The 22616-nt window shown below is 46.2% G+C and overlaps 1 protein-coding gene across 1 annotated transcript in view; it reads right to left on the bottom strand.

Annotated features, from left to right (window-relative positions):
• Nucleotides 1-806: 806 nt before the first annotated feature.
• Nucleotides 807-22616, bottom strand: part of LOC142587432 (MARVEL domain-containing protein 1-like) — a 124762-nt gene continuing 102952 nt past the window's right edge. The window contains exons 4-5 of the mRNA XM_075698449.1: nt 4511-4645; nt 807-2771 (exon numbers count right to left, since the gene is read on the bottom strand). Of these exons, the coding sequence (XP_075554564.1) occupies nt 2655-2771; nt 4511-4645 (252 nt within the window). The 3' untranslated portion in view covers nt 807-2654. The remainder of the gene's footprint in view (nt 2772-4510; nt 4646-22616) is intronic.

The raw sequence follows: 22616 nt of genomic DNA, 5'->3' as shown, positions 1-22616 counted from the left end.
ACCTTCCCAGTGCTGTACTGGATCAGACAACTTTGTCGGGATTAAAAAAGGTCCTCAAGGCAATGATAGAATAGTTCACACATGTACAAAGTCTCTTTTGTTGTAGTGTGATCTTTACCAAAATGAATGTCAGACTTTTCCGGTGTTTTTCACATTTTTTTTTCTTTTTTTGTTCTAGATAAGTTGTAACTTTGTTTACTTATTGTGCCTTGTTTACTCAATTGTAATGGTTATTGAGTGCTACGTGTTTTCATTTGAACATTAGGTGTTGTTTACTGATCATGTTTATTTGAAAAAACCTGTGAAACGTTCTTTCTAATCTTTTTTTTTTAATTTGACGTTTAGTTTGTCTGTAATAAGGTACATAATGCATTGCCCTGACTGCCTGGTTTCTGCCATACAAGCCCACCGAAGGCTTCGGCAGACCTAGCAAAATCATATGTACAATTTGATTATTTGTAATAAAGATTATTATTATTATTATTATTATTATTATTATTATTATTATTATTATTATTATTATTATTATTTTGTTTGCTAAGACTTACGCATTGAAACCGACTCATTAGTCAGCGACATGCTGATGAGCAACCATCGACGGCTGCGTGCCTTTCAGTTTTTATTTTCCTTTGGGATACCAAACTACGATGAAGAGTTTGGTATACGACATACAAGGTAGGCAGAGTCATTTTCACTGCCGCAACGAGCGGCGCTACGCTTTCGATGACCTTTATTTCTCAGTGAGCATTGGATTAAGGGCAAGAACCACAGTAAACCGGACTGAAGGATGCAGGCCAGGCAATATATAGAAGTGCACGATTGTACGTGCATTTATTTCATTTGAGTGCGACAAGAATGACGAGTTCAGATATTTGTTAGTGCGTAGGTGTGTCGTCAAATAACCGCAATTATTAGATCGACTAAGCCGCGCGGTCTCTGCGCCGGAACACGATCGACATCGACATGCGTCTCGTTTTCGTCGACAAGAAAGCAAACTGTTCTACCACGAAGCATATTAAGTGGCAGAAGTACTAAGTAGGGCGGATTAGTAATGATATCTTAAATAGAGGCAAACATGCTGCAGCAAGGTAAACACGGAATTATTGCACCTAGCAGTATATACAGATATCTCCTGCATCAAACAAGCGCTTAAAATAAATCATATATTTTCTGAACCCGGATTCTCAACAAGGAACGATGATATAAAGGTAAACCTTTGTATGCACACAATATACTCTGTTTTGGGAAAATCCGCACAGCGTTCGTTGTTTACTGGCTTCTATTAAAAGAGGAAGCGCACGAAAATTGAAACAGAACTGTATACACGTGTGCTTCAACTATAGGTTACCAATGTGGGGACTGTGCTAAGCTTGTGAAACTCTGTGCAACACACTGGCTTTACAATATTTCGCAGTGAGTCAACCCTCAAAATGAGCTGTCGTGGTGGTACTCCTTTGGAAGTAGTTGTGCAGCTACTCCAACTCGGACGACGGTTCAACAGAGCTCTGTCTTCAACAGCATTATCCTCAAACCTGTCGATATACAAATACTCCAAGGGTTTAGTAGAGCGCTAACACATACATCTATCAACTCAGCTCAATGCATCTTGAGCCTGTTTATAGCTATAGTGGAAAAAGAAAAAAACTATAACCCGACACTCGCAATAATTCGGCATTTGTAAATGTTTTTTCTTTTCTTTCGCGTTATTCGAGTTTCTAACCGAATCCGCATCAAATTAGCTTTTCTTATCATATCCCTTGGGCTCGGGCACCTACCAATTTTTTCTTGAAGAGAGGATGGCGATAAATACCGTCACTATTTCTACTTCAATAAATAGCTCAATGGTAGGCGTGTCCTCGCTGCCCAAAATGCCGAATAGCTAATTCAAGGAAAATAATGCAAGAACACAGCCAGGTACTTATCTAATGGTGCTAAAGAACAAGCCGCAAAAATATGCCTCCACAGGTGCCCAATGAGGGAGTCTCTGTGTTTTGGCTTGGTTGCCAGCGACTGTGGCGCCTTGCAGTGCCAGAATCGCGCGCACGCAATGGACGAAAGGCGCTTTTCTTAATCCACTGCGCGGAGGTATAAGCATAATGCCCCCGAACGCGTCGGAACCCACTCCCACCATTGTTAGCGCGAAATGCAACTTTCACAAGTACTCAGGCAGCACTCAGTTTTTAATAATCTGTTTGAGAATCTCATGACGGCACGCCAATGTGTCAGCGAGTTCGTTATACAGTCTTGAGGATACAAAGGGATGGGATGTATACGTGCCGGCTAAAAGTAAAAGTAACCGCCACGTACTTCACGTGAGTGAAAACTTGACTGGTCGCAATAAACGAGATGACTACAAGAAATATAGTTGCGAACTAAAAAAAGAAAACGCGCAGAGTTATATTCTTCTCTCTCTCGCTTGGTCCTTCAACTCGAATAGAAGACGGCGGGCTATACAGACAGACGGTGCGCTCGTAATTAGAACCGCAAGCAGTGTTGTGTGCGGTCCGTGAGTGCTGTGTCTTCTCTGTTAGTGCGTGGGTAGCCGTGGCCCCCCTCATCTCGGCTCTGGGCGAGCAAAAAAATAACAAAAAAAAACTGGGAAGAAGCGTCCCGGGGCAAGAGGCGTCCACTTCTCGGCGTGTCGCTGGCCGCTCTCAATTGGTAGGGCGCGGCGGTTGCGGCGGTGGCGGGGGCGGCCTAGTCGCCTTCCAGTCCTGGAACAGCAGGAATGCTCCGGCTCCGTACACGATCGCCTGCAGCAGCCCGAACACCTGCAGACGCGACGGCACTGCGTCAACGGCCGCATCTTTGTGCGCAACCATGCGAACCAACATAATTTCAAACAATAAAATGTACTTCGGACCATATAACCCGCCACTCTGTAGAACATGGCACACAATTACACGCTAATTGACCTTGTAATGATCTTTTTTCTCGGTCTTCCCGAGATAACCCTGCATGCACTATATACGCGATCTTATAAAAATTTCCAGCGAGCGCTTCTTGGCTTGTAACTGCTTAAAAAACCACTAACAAGGATACAGAACTCTCCTGCATGTATTTGCAACAGTACACATAGCACCCTCTCTTTACGTCCGAACATAAAAAGCGGAAAGGGGCCACTGATATGACGCTAGTAAAACATTGTACACTGACTATGATGTTTCAGCCAGATAGTGTTTGTTGCAGGGTTATGGCAATTCGGAGAATTTAAGGGGGTCTAACCCCGCCCTGAAATGGTTATCTCTGGTAAGAGCTCCCGCGCTTTTACCCTCCCCGAACAGCGTGGCACACGTGTGCCCCAGAGAAGTACTACAAAAAAAAATTACACCCTTATGTTGTGATTCTTCTTGTGAAAAGTGTGTACTTTCATCGAGCTTTTGAGGTCATATTGTACTTGCACATTACACATTTCGCGGGCATATATTTCTTAGTGCATATTTTCTCATTAGAATGGTCCATTTAAGTCTATACTTTGAATTGGCTGCTGACACTTTAAAAAAGAGAGGCTAGCAACATGCGAAGGTGGTTCTGCGAGCGTGACGAAAACGTTCAACAGGGACCGAAAACTGCCGGGCTAAAGCTCGGAGTCTGTCACAGTGCCAGGGCTGGGAATGTTGTTTGTGATTCTGCATCCTAAAGTCCGCCAAGTCATCATCCTAAAGCTTACTGCCGCGATTAATGGCTCAAAGAATGGAATTCGTAGCTTCATGCAGGCTTCAGGTGGACGCTAACTTTCCATTTCGCGAATATCAATCACCTTGCGCACTTAAGTTGCACTCATTTTGGCTAATATTAAACTTTTTTGGTTGTTTTCATTTACCTCGACTCCTTTTATGACCTAGTGTCAGATCACAGCTGAAATGCCTTGAGCCGGTAGCCGCCCCTAAAGGTTCCACTGTTTCGCGTTTCATGAACTTGGTGTCTGCATAACTATACCTATAGACCCTTTTCATGCTTACAAACAGAGTTCCCAGAAGACTTGCCGTTAATCCCTCCGGAACAACACGTTACGATAGCCTATAAATTCAAAGGACCCTCCAACTGGCACCAGTTTTGCTGCAGAGTTGGAGAGTTTCACAAATGAATTGTATTGTTAAGTGCAAAGAAATAACATACATGAGCTCGACGCACGGCGCACATTCTTTATATCAGAAAACGTCAAGAATATGTGGGTGTACAGTATATGCGACAAAATATTTCTTTTCTTAAGGGGGGGGGGGGGGGGGCTAACTGGACTGTCATAAATGGCTGACCGGAAGTTCTCTAGGGTCATGTACGCACTGCTGTCACATCGCGGATGCAAAGGGTCTACATAGCCTAGAAAAATGAGCTTGTGATGATGATGTTGATGTAGAAGATATGCGGTGTTTTGTGGCGCTAGGGCCAAGTATGACCAAAGAGCGCGAGGCCAGTGTTAATGACTTGTCAATGGAGCGATGAATTACGGGAGGTTGTGTCGCGAGGTCAACGAAAGAAAACGTCGAATGCACAAAACGAGTGTACTTACGCCAGCAGCGATGTATTGCCCGTTCAGAGCACTGAACATAGTAGGCCAAGTTTCGTAGTAGCTTGACTGCGACACCAGCTGCGTTACCGATGCGATGATGTAGAGGACGACAGCCGTCACCGTGTATGCCAGCTCCTGCGTGAGGTAAGAAGCGTTACGAAGGAGCGAGTGAGAAATGGCATAACAGGCCGCAGCGTTCTCGCGTGAAGCGAGGCCATCAATAGAGGGCGCCCATCGAGGAACCCCCTCAACGTGTGCTTTCTGCGGTAAACCTGGGGAAACGATGGGAAATGTATTACAATGTGAAGAATTCTACCCAGCTGTCAGTTTAGGCTCCTCTGGCCTTCTCGAAGCCATTAGGTTCATGAATAGTAAAAGGCGATTGCATGGAGGTTTGGTTGTAGAAAAGTAGGGAGATCACAAACAGCGGAGGCATACAAAAATAAAGTTTCCAGTAGCTGTTCAGAAAGTTTGATGCTGGAAATACTTTGTGTGTGTTTTCCTGAAAAGAAAAAGAGCTAGGCAAGATATTAACAACAGCTTGGTGGCGAAACCCGCCGCCCCCTTTCAAAGGGGACGCTCATAGCAAGGGCGCCTTCATGCAATTTTTGCATTTAGTGAACGTGAAGGGCACCGAAGGGGCCCGAATTTCGTTAGGCATAACCAAATGAAGCCAACAGACAATGAAATCAAGGAAAGTATTGGGGAACTTACTTGTTTCAATTGCATGCAGGCTCACTAACCCTCCATGCAAGAAAAACCGCGCATTATACTCAGCTCAGTTAATCTTTCTGCGCGTATTTGTGGTACAGCAGCGTTTTTCACTATTTGCGCAATATTTCTTTTCCACAACTTGGAACAGAGAAGTAACTGACGCGCCTGATAGGCACCAGCGTGTCCTTGCACACATGTATTAAATATTTAAAGAAATGCGTAGCGCAGTTGTGATACGTTGCTACTATAGGTATTGCTGGCCCCCCAGTGTAATGTCCTCAGGCGAATGTATACGTGTCTAAATAAATAAATAAATACAAAATTATAGCTCGTGTAATCACGCTCATAATTGTGGAATTGAGCGATATCTCTTATTTGTGGCGCGAAATATCGAGCGCCGACCAATCGTTGAAAACACAAGACGTTTCGTCCCTGCTACGTACGGGAGCCCCCGATAGCCATCGTGAACAAGGCACACGTACGTGCACTATAGCAGGGCCGAAACGCATTTTGTTTTCAACGACTGGTCGGCGCTCGATATTTTCCGCCATCAATTTTTCCGACCAGACGGGTTTCCGTCGAACCCTGCATTTCGCCGACTTATCTTGCGGCAATCCATCACAGCTACCCGGGCGAAAGCTGGTTTTTGACTTGATAAAATAAGCACCAAGAAGAGCAACAATAAACCAAAAGTGGTTGTCTTCATTGATTACATATGGTATAGTGTCCACGATGGTGTTCTATACTAATGGTTCTGATATTTTGCGGTTTGAATATGATATATAAATACACGCTCTCAGTCAAATCCCACTCTATATAGGAGAAAAGTTCGAAATACCGAGGTTTACGAGGCAACCCGCCATGCAACCGGGACATACATATGTGATATTGTTCGACATAGCGGCGCTTGGATGTGGTCTTCGTTTCTGCGACCCACTGTGTACTTTTGACTTTTTTTTTCTCTTTTTCGTAAAAAGTTGTGTTTTTCTCGTGTAGACCAGAGCCGCCGGATAGCGGCCACATACACTTGTGCAAAGTCCGTTCACGCGGCACACACAAACACCGCATGACAAACGAGTACTCGACCCAGTACACCACAGCCGCACACATATGTCAGCGAGATGTTTTAGTTTGCTCACTTTACAAATACAGTTCTGTGATGATGATTGTGAATTAATGACATACAAATTCGGCAGATCTTTTCTCTTATTCCAAGTGTATTTATGTCCGTATTTCCAAAGGGCGACATTTGTCGCATCGTGTTTATATACTAGATTCAGTAAACGTTGGCAGACGCCGTGGCGTTCGGCTGTTGAGCACAAGGACGCATTTACGTTCGTTTCTCGGTTGCGACGGCTGCATATATACAGGATGTTTCACGTAACTTGAGCCAAACATTAAAAATATGCAAATGCCACGTAACTGGACCGAACCATGGTAATGCTGTCTGCCGTCGCTTTGAGATACTCAGTTTACTTTTCGCATTCCGCCTAGTTATATACTTAGTTTTAATTGATTATTGAACTTATTCTCAAATATTATGATCAGATTAAAAGTGTCAATGAGAAAATTGTACATGAAAATCTCCCGATACAGCTTTCTGTTGCTCAATACGTGCTACATAAAAGTGTTTTTCCGAGCGTGAAAGAAGCCCGCGAATACACGCAAAGTGCCTCGAGCCGACAGTCGCGGGGCAATTTTGCGTGCATTCGTAGGTTGCCTTCACGCCCGGAAGAACACTTTTATATAGCACTCATATTGAGCATCAGAAAGCTGTATCGGGAGTTTTGCACATTGCTCTACAATTTTCTCATTGATATTTTCCATCGAATTATAATAATTGAGAAGATGAGCAATTAAAATAATTACGTAATTTGGCGGAATGGAAAAAGGTAACCTGAGTATCTCCAAGCGTCGGTAGACAACATTACCTTGGTTCGGTCCAGCTACCGGGCATTGGCGTATTTTTAACGTTTGGCTCAAGTTATACATGAAACACCCTGTATATTGATCGAGGCGAAATGCAAAGAATGCCTGTTAGCACGTTAATTATTCCCAATTGGCAGCAAACAATAACTTTTAATTTTGTTTCATTATTTTGATTTTCACGTCTTCAAAGTTTCAGGAGATTTTGCATCACTATTTGCGGATGGAGAGCGGCCCGGTCGCGTGTTTCTATTTGCTCCCAAGCCCAGCGCTCGATTGCTGCGCCGCCATGCGTCGCCCGCACGTACCACATGTCTATGTACTTTTTCGCCGAAGCGCCATGATACACGCCATAGATCCTTCTATGTATTTGGTGTTTCTCCCCTGGCTGTGCCAGGGCGCGCGGTGTGTTCGGGCCAGCCTGCATTCGCTGACTTTAGGCGGTGTAGGTAAATTTTAATTCTGAATGCTTAAGCTTACCCTAAGCTTACCTTAAAATTAATTTGTATGCTTACCCAAAGAAAAAACCGTCCCTTCGTCTGTCCCGTAATAAGACGACCGCTTTCGAGATAGCGCCCGCAGTAGCGAACGAATTTGTCATTGTGCTGCCTTCAGCTTCAACAGCAACGAAGCGGCGAAAACACAGTGCTAGCTGGCGGTGCTCTCAGTTAACGCCTCATTCTGCAACTTTCGCAAATCGCTTTGAAGTCAAGCGGGCGCGCGTCTCTTTAAGACTATGTAAGCAGCAAAAACACAGCGCGCGAAGCTATAAGCTGTTGGCACTGTTCTGTGGGCATCGCAGATCGCTTTCAAGCTGCGGCCCACGCGGCATTGCCATAAGGAGTCGCCGACTGAGTACGCTCATGGCTCAATAACAGAGAATTTTAGTGCGTCCAGTAGACGGGCAAGCGCGGGCGGTTTGCCGGGTGAACGGGGCGTAAAGGTGGGCGGCCAGATTGGTGTCGCCAGCTGTTGGCGCAAAGCTCAAACACGGAGCCAATTGATATATTCTAGCTGCTGGTGTAAATTTTGGACAGCGGCGCAATCGTGTGGACAATTACGCCACTGCCCAAAATTTGCACCAGCAGTGAAGCAGAAGATATTCGCTTAATGTAATTTTAGCTCTGTGTTTGTCTGGTTGAGCTCTACGCCACCACGGTGGCTGCACCGCTCCGGCCGCTCACGTTGCACCCGCTCATCCGGCAATCCGCCCAAACCACCCCCGTTTGCCGGAATAGCGGACATGCTAAAAGTCTCCAATGGTTTCACGCGAATGAATAAGGCGCTGAAGAGCGATAACGGCTTATATAATGATCGGAACCGTCATCAGCGCACCTCGGGCCTCCACCTGCAGTACTTTGCTTGCGTCGTCAATGCTCCTTGCGCCACCGTCGGCACCAGTTCGTGTCGCCACTGAGCTGTCGTTAGTAATTGCCTAATCAAGTTACATAACATTGGTAATAACACCGGGCTGCGCGGAGATTAGCTAGTGGCACAATGCGTACGCATAGCCTAACTCCCAGAGAAGTTTCTGCGTGATTTTTTTTTCTTGTTCCTGGACGTTTAATATGCGTACTGTATGGCGCCAGCGCCTTGCTATTGATTCTGCTGGAAGAGAGTTATGTCAAGAAGGAAAGGAAGCTTGAGCGCAGCGATAATGTGGCTAGTGGTGCGAGAAACCCTCCATGCCCCACGATTATCCCAGCTTTTCTGGATCGAAGCGCCTCGCACACCACGACCAACTTCTTATCACATCCCTTTATCCCCTTATCCAAACTGAAAAATTTCGTCCAGTGTTGCGTCAGCTTCCGCACGCAACTCTTATTTCGAAACAGCCTAGGCGGCTTGTTTTGCAAAACCTATTTTCTCTTAGCGACAGCTGGGTGAGCAGATTGTGCGCCCAGGCAAAACATTTCCCCAGTCCCGCGTCAAGTACCTACAGGGATCTAGGGAGCGCTCGCCGTGACGCTTCGTTGAAAAAGTACCTAGAAACGTGGTACATGCGAGTAGCGCATGGTGGCGCAGCGGTCGAGCGCTGGGTTAGCGCTGGGCTTGGGCCACGTGGCTTGGGCGTAAATAGAAACACACGACCCGGTCCCCGAGGGTGGACACCCACTACTCGGCAGTGTTACGATCGGCCAGCGGGAGTGGTGACCTTCTAGCCTCTCCTGGTCCACTGCGATGAATAGCTTCTTTAAGCTGACATTGCGTCCCCGACGGACAGGCCACCGGCGCCCACAAGGCGAGACACGCCCACAAGGCGAGACAGCTGGTCCACTGTCACCTTCACGGACCAATGGGAGCAAGAAAACTGGAAAAGAGTGTTCGACAGTGTTCCCCTATGGACACCGGTAACCGCCATGGCCGTTTGACAAACTCCCTAGCTAACTGCGGGGTCATCCTAGGAATCAAGACGCGCCAGCTTGAGTCAAGCGTGAAAGCCCCTGTCTACGAAGCCCCCTCCTTTTGTGTGTTCAGTGAACAAAGGTGCGGGAGTGAATGTGTGAACCCTCGCCCTCAAAGCGGGTCCTTCCACAACTTTGGACGCTCCGATTGGACAAAGGTTGGACGGCAGTTTCCCTGGCCTAGGGATCAGGGAGGACAGAGGGGGTTTTAAGCAGCCGTTTTTGGTCCCTCGGTGTGCTTCACTGCAGTCATGCTAGACTGATGAGATGTAACGTTCTCCACTCTTCATGTCGATGTTGTAAATGAACCCAGTACTCCTAGTTCTCGATGAGAACAAGTTCCTCCCTTCAACAACATCCTTATCGTGGATGAGTCGGACGACGGCATGGGCCAGCTACTCCTTTTGACATGCTCGACCCCAACTCTTACGACCCGTAGGTCGGCAAATATGGTGCATATAGACTGATAACCGTTTGGTCAGACGTCTGCATTGCATGCAGGGTACCGCATATAGGCAATTGGTTGTTTAATAAAATAAATAAATAAACATAAAGGAAAATTAAGGGAGAAAAATTGCTCCTAGCCACACTGTAATTGTATGTATAGCTTTGGCTGCTGGCACCTAAGCGGCGATCAGCGGAGGGGGGGGGGAGGGGAGTACAATGTCATGGAGAGAGAACAGCAGAGAGTAACAGAAGGCAACTATTGACAAATATATGCAACGGAGTCGGAGGCAACGTTACTAGACTAGCATGAGTTTTCAAACTCGGCGCCGTTGCGCGGAACCGCCACCCGCGCACGCCTTCGTGGCGCTGCAGTCGCGTCCAGCTCCACTTTCTCACTACCGGCTACTATAGTGTACTAGAATACCGGCTACGCGGGCGGGCCGGTCTAAGCGCGCGGTGCAGTGAGTGAGTGAAAAAACTTTATTGCAGGTCCGGCGAGGACGCGAACTCGTCGCGCACCCGGCTAGTCCCACGTCGGGACCGGCAGGTCTAGCTCACCGGCCCGGTCGCGGGCACGCCGGACAGCCAGGATTTGCTTTTCTAGAGCGGGGCTACGCAGGAGCGAGTCCCACTCCTCCTTAATGAACTTGGGGTATGTCGACCCGCACTCCCAGAGCATGTGCGCTAGAGTGGAGGTCTGCCCGCAGGAGGGGTAGGCGTCGTCGCGATACCCGTCCGGGTAAGCCTCGTGGAGAACGGACACGCACGGATACGTGCTGGCCTGCAGAAGCCTAAGCGAAACGGCTTGCGCCCTATTGAACTTGGGGTGAGGGGGTGGAAAGACCCTTCTAGACATGTAGAAGAATTTAATAATCTCGTTGTGAGTAGCGGGAGCGTCCCTGTGGCCCTAGGGAGGAGGGAAGTCGGTACTTCTTGCAGAAGAAGCGCGGTCGGTGAGGTCACGCGCAACCTCGTGAGCAGTCTCATTGAGGTTCGGGGGAGCACCCTCGACCGACCCTACGTGAGCGGGAAACCAGTGGATTGAATGATGCGTGAGAGCGTATCGACTCGAGCTGCTAAGAAGACGAGCAGCTTCCCTGGCGATGCAACCCGTCTGAAAAGCCCTAACTGCCGTTTTGGAATCGCTATATATCTCGGATCCACGACCGTCTAGCAGGGCGAGGACGATTTCAGCAAGCATGTCATCCGCGAAATTGTAGCCTTCGCCGAGTTTGTCAAGAATATCAGCAGACGATGCCGACGTCCTCCGTACCTGGCTGCATAGGCGGCTATCGGAACGATGTTGACAGTTCGGCGCGCCACTTTTTCTGTGCTCCCAGCAATGCGACGCTTCGCTCGGCGTGGAACAGAGCGATTCCTCGTGCCGACCGGGAACTCTCTGCGAAATTCACGGCACGCGCTCTTGCCATTGCTCCCGCGTTCGTCGTCGTCTTCCACAGCTGGCTGCGTTGCCGTTCCTCATTCCAGCGTAGAATTTCACTTCTCTTCTGTCATCGCAATGGGGAGGCTACGTTTACGGGGGTATAAGCCATTGCTTAAGGGAATGTGAGCCACTCATTGTCTTACGTAATGGACAGATTTAATTTTGAAGAAATTTCATTTCGAAGAATCACGAGCGTCAAATTGCGGGCTAACCACGCCGCCGAGAAAACTCGAGACATCGAACGCAAGCGACAACGGCGGACTGCGGGCATACCGTCAGTGATGTCGTTCTCTCCGTCGCAGCCGATTGGGTGTGTGACCTCATAATTGAGAAATATTTTAATGAACTGTCGGGATTAACCCAGCGATAAACACAGGGGCTGCACGTTTCAACTTCGCTGGTTAGCCATCTTCACGGAGCGGAAGAGCCGACGATATTTTTTTTCTTTTTTTTTGTGTGTGTGGCTTCTTTGTTCAAAGACTAACCTCATCTTTCTATTTGTAGCGCTTCTTTGGCGTGGTGACAAGCTTCGGTGGGGATGAAGATCATCCTGCAATCACGCACTTTGGCTGGTCTTCAGGCTCCTGAGCCTAAACTGCGCGCAACGTTAAGACGACAGGTAGAAACACACGACATTTAGAAACGCAGCTTCTGCGCTTCGCTGCATGCGTTTCTTCCTTTCGTGCAGTTTACCCGTCTTTCAGGATGAACCAACTGGCCCGATAAATCTTATTGCTGTAGGTGGATACCGCTTTCTCATGGTATCGCTAATTCGGACAAGGGAGAAAGCCAGCGAGCGTCAAACACGCGCAAACTGCCCGTCCGCACGAGCTCTAGGCTGCGGCGAGGCGTCTGCAGTGGAGCTTGATGGAACGGCGCTGCCATCTGGCGGCTGTCACAGAAGTGGCGACAGCGGCTGTAAGCGCGCGGGCAGACAGTTTCACAACTGAAGCTAGTCTAGTAGCGTTGGTCGGAGGTGTGTAAAAGCGCGTGTGCCTGACGGACGCCGCGCTGGCCAGAGAGACGGTACGTGGGACATTAGCGTTGGCATTATATACCTTACATTCCGGGAGACAGTGGATCCGGACAAGAGTTGTGCTGTAGGGGTCTTTGCCACACTGCCGACAATTATGGAATGTTCACAAACACGTTAGCGTAATGAGGGTGACTTCTGTTTTGCCTTACGCACCGAATCTGACGTCTGCGCCGCCGCATCTTTGTGACATCACGAGCTGTCGCTCGTCCAAACGATTTCATTTTTGACCGCCGTAGGCGGACGTGTTGAGGGCGCTACATGGGCTCTAAACAGGAGCTTTTTTCTTTCTTTCTTACCAGGGCGCCCTGGCGCAAAGTTGAGGAACTTGTACTGGACCTATACGAATATACATGCAGTGCCCACTGGTGTCACGGCGTATATCCGACACAGCGGAGTCTCCACGCTTCCGCTGAAAGAGCAGCCTATAGATAACCGAGCAAGTGGACCATGAAAAGCAGGCGACGCTTCCACACCGCGAATCGTTGCTGATTAGCGCCCTGGTTGGTGCATTGTGGCCGAGCAATGAACCGCGTAAACACTTCGAGCTAAGAGCGGCGTGGCCTTGTCGCTCTCGAAAGCTGACCGACCGACGATGCGTGACCGCCGAGGGTCGCGCCCTCCGCCGACGCCCCCATCCTCGCGCACACCCAATGCGGAAGGGTGTCGAATCGCAGGTCGCAGCCCTGACGGTGTCAGCGGGTCGCACGCGACGCTATCTTGCAAAATAGACTCAGTACAGGCGTTTGCATCTTTATTTCTGTTACGCCCGCAGGGCGTACATCGGAAATTAATAATTAAAAAAAAATACATGAAATGTTTTTCCAACCTATGTCGGAGGTCGCAGCGCTTGTTTCTTACCACGCGGTGCTCGCACTGTAAGTATTGAAATGCTTTTCATGTCGTTGCTGGTGGTTTAGGTTAAGACGTTGGAACGTAATTTACCCATTATTTCCACGTCGGCAGAGCGCCGCGCTAAAGAAAACAAACGTCGGAAATAAGACGTTTCATGTGAACACACTATAGTACACGTTCTTTGGTGAGTTCGTGCGAGCTGCACATGTTAGCTCCAGCGCAACATAGAGGAACAGAAAGAAGCCAGTAGCATCGCGTCACTTAGTTTTTCACTCAAATGGAATTTCCGCCCAAGTACGCATGCTGTCGAATTGAGATCACGCGATTCCATCACTAGCTTATTGAGGCGCACCTTGAAGGACCCGATGCAGCCGAAATTAATCTTGAGCCCTGAATTGGTGGAGAGCACGCTAACACTCTATCAATCAAAGTAGGCTGCCCGCCGCGCTTCGGCATACGTATGTATGGCTGTGCGTTCTGCGGCAGAACAGAGAGAGTCCGTGCACATCGTGTAAACCTTAATACGGGGCGCACAGAACACCGCGGCTCCCATGCCACGCTTCTTGTGTTTCCCATTATGTTAGCTCGCGCGTATCCGCTACCATCTGGGTTCAAAGCAACGCTACTTGGTGGAAATTACGCTTATGGGGTGTCTGATGCGTAGTAAAGTCATGCCAAACGAAAGCTATTATGGTACAAGAATAATCACTTAATAGTTTCAACTATAGAATCAGTTTTATAGTGGCTCCCTTCCCTAGTCGTTCTGATGTGCGCCGTAGTGGCCCGCGAAGATTTGAGCTTCGGACGCGCAGACTGCTAAACGAATATTTTACCTCTCTGCCACTCCGCCGATGCTACACAGCGCAGAGAAGAATGCTGCGTCTGGAGGGGCTGCTCGCGCCTCCAACTGCTATATGATTGGCTGCTATGCTATTAATGGCTGATGCCACACTCTTCAGCTTACTCACAAACCACCAAGGTCAAAGACATCCAATGACGTCAGCGGTTAGAAGCGATAGGCAGGATAGAAGAAAAAAAAAAAGCCGCGTCTCTCCACTTTGCCACCGGGGAGCGCTACCTCCACAAACAAAGACCAATCAGAGTTGTTGTCGTCCTCTTTGTTTCAGATCATGGCTACCCGCCATGGTTGCTTAGTGACTATGGTTTTGGTCTGTTAAGCACGAGGCCGCGGGATCGAATCGCGGCCACGGCGGCCGCATTTCGATGGGGGCGATATGCGAAAACACTCGTGTACTTAAATTTAGGAGCACGTTAAGGAACCCCAGGTGGTCCAAATTTCCGGAGTCCCTCACTAACGGCGTGCCTCATAATCAGATCGTGGTTTTGGCCCATAATTAAAAAAAATCATGGCTCCTCCACACTGGAGGTGATGAAAAGTACAAACAACAAAAACAAATTTAGAAAAGCAAGAATCAAAATGGAACATTGCGTAACAGAACTACAGAAACTTAATGAGAAAATTTTGGAGTCATAACTGAACAAGGTCTTCTACTTTTCAAAAGGAGATTGCCCTCGCGCATATGAAATATTAGAGAGTTTTAGTACTTCGCCATGACGATACGTACGCAGCACGCAAGCGCTTTGTGGAACGTGGCAGCGCGCGTCACAACAGGGCTTTTAGTACACGGGAGTGCCCACCTATATATAAGCGTACGTAAACCTGTTGCGCCATCTGAAAGATAAAAATAAAGCGCTTGTTGTCTGCAGACAAGTCAAGCCAATACAAACGTGTTAGCCAAATCCTTAGCCAGATATTGGCACAGTAGCCGGATTGTGAACGTGCGCTCGCAAAAACACCTCACCGGAATTCTGCACCTGCAATCGAATCCCATCGCGCAGGATCCTGAAATCGGTTCTGGGCGTTGAGTTCATGCAGCAATGCCAAATTGTAGGCCATCGAAAAATAGACCCTTCCGCTGGTCGCCTTTGACGCCGTAATATTGCGAAAAACACGAGTCTCATGCTGTCCCGAACAAACGAGAACTACGAGAGCAGCCAACATGTTGGAGCAGCACGCGATCGCCCTCCATGTACGCGCGCATGAATCGGATGCGTATCACGTACCGTCTGTGTTACGTTCTGCACATGCGCACTATGTAAAACTTAGCGCTCTTGCGTACGCAACGTATGCAGTACAAAAACTGTTCATTTACTCCAATCGATAGCTCACGAAACGGTGCACGACTCGCTGCGCATAATATTGCGCCAGCTACGGTGCCACTGCTTTGCATAATGCACGAGCAAAAGTGCAGCTTTGGTAGCTTGAAAAATGCCGCTTTGTAGCTCAAAACCATGTGCTGCTGAGGTGAACAAGAAACACCGTATGGTTCTTGTATAGCGTTGCGCAAACAACGCCGTTGCAGACAGCCCGTAACAATAGGCGACTGTCGCGGTGGTTGGCAGCGAAACCTTGAGGGATGTAGACCATGAAGGACATCCCATGATGTGGAACCACACCGCCTCGAAGCGAGCAGCCTTTGCGACGCTGAAGCTCCACTCGACGCGTGTCAACAGAGAGCCGATTGCACGACGTACGTTAATATTACCTTGTTAGAAACTAGCTGTCTTGACAACCCGTTAATTCGTTTCTTTACTTGCCGGCTGCAAGGTTCCTCAGCCGTAGCCGCTTCCTTAGAGCATCCCCCGGTCGCAGAGGGGTTGCGGCGAAGCTTTGTGATTGGATGTACGTTGTTGACGGCATAATGCCACCAAGGACGCAAAGCTATCAGGAGAGGGAAAATACAGAGACACCGGGAAGAGGATCGGGATGATGGCCTACGTTTCGGCTTGGTCATTTACTGCACTAACGGAACACTGGTGAAGCCCTTCGCCCACAAAGGGAACGGACGTCAACAACGCCACCAAAGAGGTATAAAAACTGGCTTCTAAAAAAATATTGCAAGCTTTCGCTGCCGCTATAGATTTATGCCCCGTATCAGCTGGTCCCTACTTGTTATTACGTTCTTGGGCGATTACAGTGGTGAGCACTTGGGCATGTTGGTATGCCATTTTGAAGATAATTCTTCTTCTTGCACAGGTACACGAGGAAAGACAAAAAAAATAAACACAATACAGTGCTAACTTTCAACAGCACTTTATTGCGGGAAATAACCTATTTATACACTTGAGCGTCGACACATATTTATTTATTTATTTATTTAAAATACCTTACAGGCCCCATGGGGGCATTGTGTAAGGGGGGTTACAGAGTAAGCAGCCTTCTAATGTGGTACATAAAAGATATACCTCAATACAGGCCTCATCAACAATACTACCAAGATTAAAACATGAAACAGGAACAACTGAAGTAATGAAAGGCCACAAAGGTACACTTAAGGAAATAACATGAGTAAAACGTAACGTAAGGCATTAATACTAGAAAGTAAAATACACAAAAGATGAACATATCAGGGAGCACAATTCTTCAAGTGATATTCAGGGAAAAAGACGCAAAAAAGCAATAATATATACAAGGCATACAAGTGAACACACGACGCAGCATAAAATAGCAATTCACAAGAGCGAGATAGCAATGCATCAAAAAAAAAAATATCACAGGATGTTCGAAGCAGATTGCAAAGTGTACGAAAAAAGATAAAGTGATTTGTAAGTGCTATTATGAAAAATGCTCGTGTAGGAGATGACGAAATTTTTCTTGATCTGACTCAGAAGCAATGTGCTCAGGCAGATTGTTCCACAAGCGAATGGCCGTAGGGAGTGCGGAAAAGTTAAAAGCATGTGTCGTACCGTACATGCGCGCAAAACTAAAGTGGTTATTTAATCGACGAGACGTGTTCGAGGCGGTCTGGATGTGCAGTGTGGATTGTGTGGCAATATAAACATATTTGTGAAACAAGGATAACAGAGCGATATTACGGCGAAGAACTAAAGGCTGTATGGAATGATCGAGTTTCATTTGCGTTACGCTGGAGTGATGGCTATAATTACGTGAAATGAAACGGGCAGCTCGGTTCTGGACTGATTCAAGCATGTCGATTAAGTATGTAGGATGTGGGGACCAAATGGATGATGCATACTCGAGCTGTGGACGAACAAATGTCTGATAGGCCAATTTGCGGATGTTGGAAGGTGAATTGCCCAGATTACGACGTAGGTAACCTAGTGTCCTTGAAGCTTTTGCGCAAACGGCTGCAATATGGTCTGTCCAGGAGAGGTTTTCGGTTAGGTGAACACCCAAATATTTATACGAACACCCAATATAAGTAGCATGCTTACATTAACTTGTAAAAACTGAACAGAGGGTGTGCCCACACAGTGTGAACCTATAGCATCAAAATAATTTCATTTCACGTGCCAACTTATGGTTCTTATTCACGACGATACAAGCTGTAAACATAGGTTCACTACCACAGTGTTTGCGACGACGCGAGAGCCAGCCGTCACGCGCGTGTTTCACTTCAACGTTCTCTGGAACGGTCATTGATGCAGCGGCGGTGATTGACCTACGTACTCTTTTTCCACGATGGCGATACCCAATAGACAATATTGATAATACATATTTCAACGGTTTGCGCTGCCGCTCAAATATGCATTTCATCCGAGAGAAAGTTAGCGTACTTCAAAAACCTTATTACGGCCTACCCAAAGTGGTGTCCCTCAGGAAGTGAAACCAGGTGAGCAAATAGTATCTCTAGGTAGTATATCCAGGTGAACCTGGAGAGCCTATCAATCGTTTCTGATATTGTGAAACGCCAGATCGGCTGCGTGCCGCAATCAAGAACAAACGACGTGGAAAATTGAGGAATGGGGTCATCCTGCTCCACGACAATGCCCGTCCCCAGGTCGCTGATGTGGTTAACACAAAACTGGCAAAGTTCAAGTGGGAAACGCTGTAACATCCGCCATACAACCCAGACCTGTCGCTTTGCGACTTCATCATTTTGGGGCAATTGAAGAAGCAGCTCAAGGGAACCAGATTCGTGTCGGACGATGACGTGAAAGATTCACTTACAGACTTTTTGAAGCAGCAACCCAAGGAGTTTTATGAGACGGGAATCACGCGACTCGTTAGTCAGCGGGACAGATGGCTAAATGCTCATGGCGACTACTTTTAAATAAAGTACCCCGTTTGTCATATATTCGCAATAGCTCACTTTAATTAGACTCGCCTTCGTATATTTTGTAGAACTCCTGATTTTTATATCTGCTCTCTGTTGCGACTGTAATTTCGGTGCAATTACAATACACAACCGGTGACAGCTGCTCCTGCGCAATACATCGGAACAAAGGACAGCGTCATGGAGATTTTTCCCCGGCCGTTGCATATCTATAAAAATGTAAACATTGTTCTTGAATGACAAAGTTTCATTAAAATATTTGTCCTCAACTTGTTCATTTCACGGCCTTTGCGTTTTTTTATATCGGCGGCATGCACTGCTTTGCTGATTTCGAACTGATATAGTTCTAAAGTTCGTGTGGTATTTTCATTACTTATTAAATAGACAAAAATCACGGAAGCATTGATATCAGTTATTTCGGGCACAATTTTGGGGACATACGAGTATATTCTTTTATGAAAAAATACATATTTGACTTATCTTGACAGTGCGTAGCGTTCAAGAATTTGTTTGCAGCATCTTTGGCAATGGCAATGCAGTTATTATTCAGGTATTTGATTCCTCAACAAATTTTATAAGAAGGAGGCCAAACTGCAACGTGACCCCCCCCCCCCCCCCCGTGAACGAAATTTCTGGCTACGTCACTGTTGCTAAGGTGTCGCAAAAGGATATAAAGTTGGCCGAGTTGGTACGGTAACATATTCTTGGTTTGTAGCGCGAAGTTACACACACACATAGAAGAAGCGTTCGTCCTGTCTTCTTCTAGCCTGTGTGTGTGTCACTTCACGCTACAAACCAAGAATATGCTAAGGTAGCGGTTCTATACAAACATGGTGCTGTTGATTGCATTTGCAATTATCGACCAATTTCCATACTCCAAGTTGTCTCTAGAACAATTGAAAGAGCCTTCAACTCTAGAATATAAGAGCATCACTATATAGAACTGAATAACAGCGAATTAGTACGGATTTCGAAAAAATTGAGTCAGTAAATCTACTGACTGAACATCCCCTACAAAACGGTTTGTAACAAGGAAAATCAGCAGTACATGAGGAATTTTTTTAGACTTTAGCAAAGCTTTCGATTCTATTAAACAAAACATACTTTTTTCTATGTTACCATGATGTGGAATGAGAGGCCGTACGCTTAGTTTGTTATACGGCGTGATCATTTTTATGTTTTACGGAATTTTAAGAAATCGCCTGTGGCAGATGGCATAATTCTTGTCCTTGAGCTTGATTATCTGAAGAGGCGGACATTGCTAGCACGAAAAATCGAAACATTCAAATAGTTAAGAAGAATTCAATAACTAACTACTCAATTAATGACTTTACGGCACATATTGCAATTTACGAATTGTAGCCGGTAAGGTTGCAAGATGTATCGACTAGAAATTAATTTCCTGGATGACACCAGTTTCGAGATATTATTTACCTAAGTGTGGAACGAAACACATGGTTGTTCCAGTTACTTTTGTGCTTCAGTGCGAGAAAGAGCGTTTTAATTGTTAGAAAAGTAAGTGGAACAACGGTGCGTTTTTAGGAGAAGTTTGATGACGCATATCTCCAAGCTGGCGTCATTCTGGAAATTCATTACAAGCGGATACGCCTTGCAAATTCACCGGGTACAATTAGTAAATTGCAATATGTGCCGTTAGGTAATTCAAAAGCTAATTAGTACCCGCCGTGCTTGCTCAGTGGCTATGGTGTTAGGCTGTTAATAAGCACGAGGTCGCAGGATCGAATCCCGACCACGGCGGCCGCATTTTGATGGGGGCGAAATGCGAAAACACCCGTGGTACTTAGATTTAGGTGCACGTTAAAGAACCCCAGGTGGTTGAAATTTCCGGAGTCCTCCACTACGGCGTGCCTCATAATCAGGAAGTGGCTTTGGCACGTAAAACCCCACAATGTAATTTTAATTTAAAAGCTAATTGGTGGATTTTTGTTAATCAATTGAATATGTGTTTCGAATGCTCGTTAATGTCTGCCTATCCAGCCCAAGGACTAGAATTGCGTTATCTGCAACAGACTATTTTTTTTTAAATTTCATAGAATTTAAATATGATCATCCTGTATAGCTATTTTCATAATCGCTCTCAGTTTGTGAACAGAGATGGTGCTAAGTCTGATTTGTCACCAATAGAATATGGAGTTTCTGAAGGCTCAATCTTAGGCCCTAGGATTTTCCTGCTTTACATAAATGATATTGTAAATATCCTTTAAACGCCTGACAGTAATATATACAGATGAAGCCCCGTGGCTGCTTAGTGTCTTTGGCATATCGCTGCTAAGCACGAGGTGGGGAGACAGAATCCCGGCCGCGGCGGCCGCATTTCGACGGGGGCGAAAGGCCAGATCGCCCGCGTACTGTGCATTTGGTGCACATTAGAGAACCCCATAGTGGTCAAAATTAATCCGGAGCCTGCCACTACGGCGTACCTCGTAATGAGATTTGGATTCTGGGGTTTTAGGTGTCAAACCCACAATTTGTTTGTGAGGCGTAGTGGGGGAACTCCGGATTGATTTTGACCACCAGAGGATCTTCAACGTGCCCCCAATGCACGGGACCAGGGCGTTTTAATTGCATTCGGCCCCATCGAAATGCGGCCGCCGTGGTCGGGGTTTGATCCCGCGACCTCGTGCTTAGCAGTACAACACCATAGCCGCCGAGCCACCGCGGCGGGTCATAATGAGATCATGGTTTTTGCGCATAAAATGTTAAAATTTAATTAACATGCAGATGGCGAGAACGTCTCTCTCTTTCTTCATCACGCAACGGTTCACCTTTATTTACAATTGTTCACAGGTAGCTAAATAACCTTTTGAAGTGGCTGACTGCTAACCAATTATTTTGAAATAAGACAAAGTAAACAGTATTGATCAAATTAATAAGCCAGTTCTTAATGGCGCAATTACATTTCAATCTCATTTCTTGGAGAGAATGTCAGAACACAAATTTGTTTTCTTTCATTAAAACTTGCGTTGGACACATGAGGTTAATTTTTCTAAACGTAATTTTGCACAAACACTTGGTGGGTTAAATAGTTAGCTTGTATTCTCTGAAACTCAAGAGGGAGTTACATTTTTCTCTGATGAACTCCCGGCTTGTGCGGGGCATAACTTTTAAAACTAACTTGCAAAATTTATATATCATGTAGGAAAAGAGTATTTGTTTCATCTATAATTGATCTATCTATGAACTTACTTTTTCACATTTTAAGCAATGTTATACTCTAAACATTAATACTTTGCATGACCAACCACTGTTAGAAGTCGCCTTCCTAGAGTTACATGCAAGCGAACCGCGAAAAGTTTTTTTTTTCTAAATACAGCGTCGCAACTGCTTATTCTTTTAGAAGCACAAATTTTGTTAAGATACGAACAAGAACAAATTACAGCAGAATTAGGAATCTGCCATAAAATGCCAGGTTCCTAATTTACTAAACATACATACTTCGTTAATTGACATCATACAACAAGCTTCATATTGGCTCACATTTAGGAGGCAATCAAAATTGTATTGTCTGAATTGTTTACGATATTATGTTTGTGTGTGCTCATTATTTCATATAAATAGTGCAGTTCACTAGTGCACCATAATATTGAAGTGTGCAGCTAATTCGCTGCGCAACTTAAAGATATGTTGTTTAATTGCTTATTATATACGCAGTACCGCGTGTACCGTTGGCCATGTGTCATGTTTTCATTTTATATCTTTTTTATTTCTGGTTGTGCTCTTTGTTACCCCGGCACTAGGAGCCATGTCAGACATATTTCTTCGCCCTTAGCTCCAGCGCCATGGCAGTCATGAAATGTATTGTCAGAATCAAATAAATAAATGAATAAACATAAAGAAATAAAATCTAGCCTAAGTGTCGGTCTTGTATAGAGCTAATACAGCCGTACGAAGTGCACTTTGCGTTTTTTGCTGCACGTTGTTTGCACGTCCCCTCGCTTGATCAAGTGGAAAAGCTCATCAAACTTACGAGGCGTACTAAAGACCCCTTTTGGTTTGTGTCGCTCAGCTATGTTTTTCTACACTCTGGGAAACCTTGTAATAAGTGTATCAATGACATGATGACGTGCAGACGCTCCCTCTCACAATTGCCTTTGTTTGGAGACTATTTTAATCCGCTGGTGCTAACTACCTGTAGGTACTATCGAGTTATTATGCATAAAGC

Source organism: Dermacentor variabilis, chromosome 1 (assembly GCF_050947875.1).
Source record: "Dermacentor variabilis isolate Ectoservices chromosome 1, ASM5094787v1, whole genome shotgun sequence".
Classification (NCBI taxonomy): domain Eukaryota; kingdom Metazoa; phylum Arthropoda; class Arachnida; order Ixodida; family Ixodidae; genus Dermacentor; species Dermacentor variabilis.
Note: the sequence above shows the minus strand (reverse complement) of the source record. Positions and strands in the feature narration are given on the sequence as shown.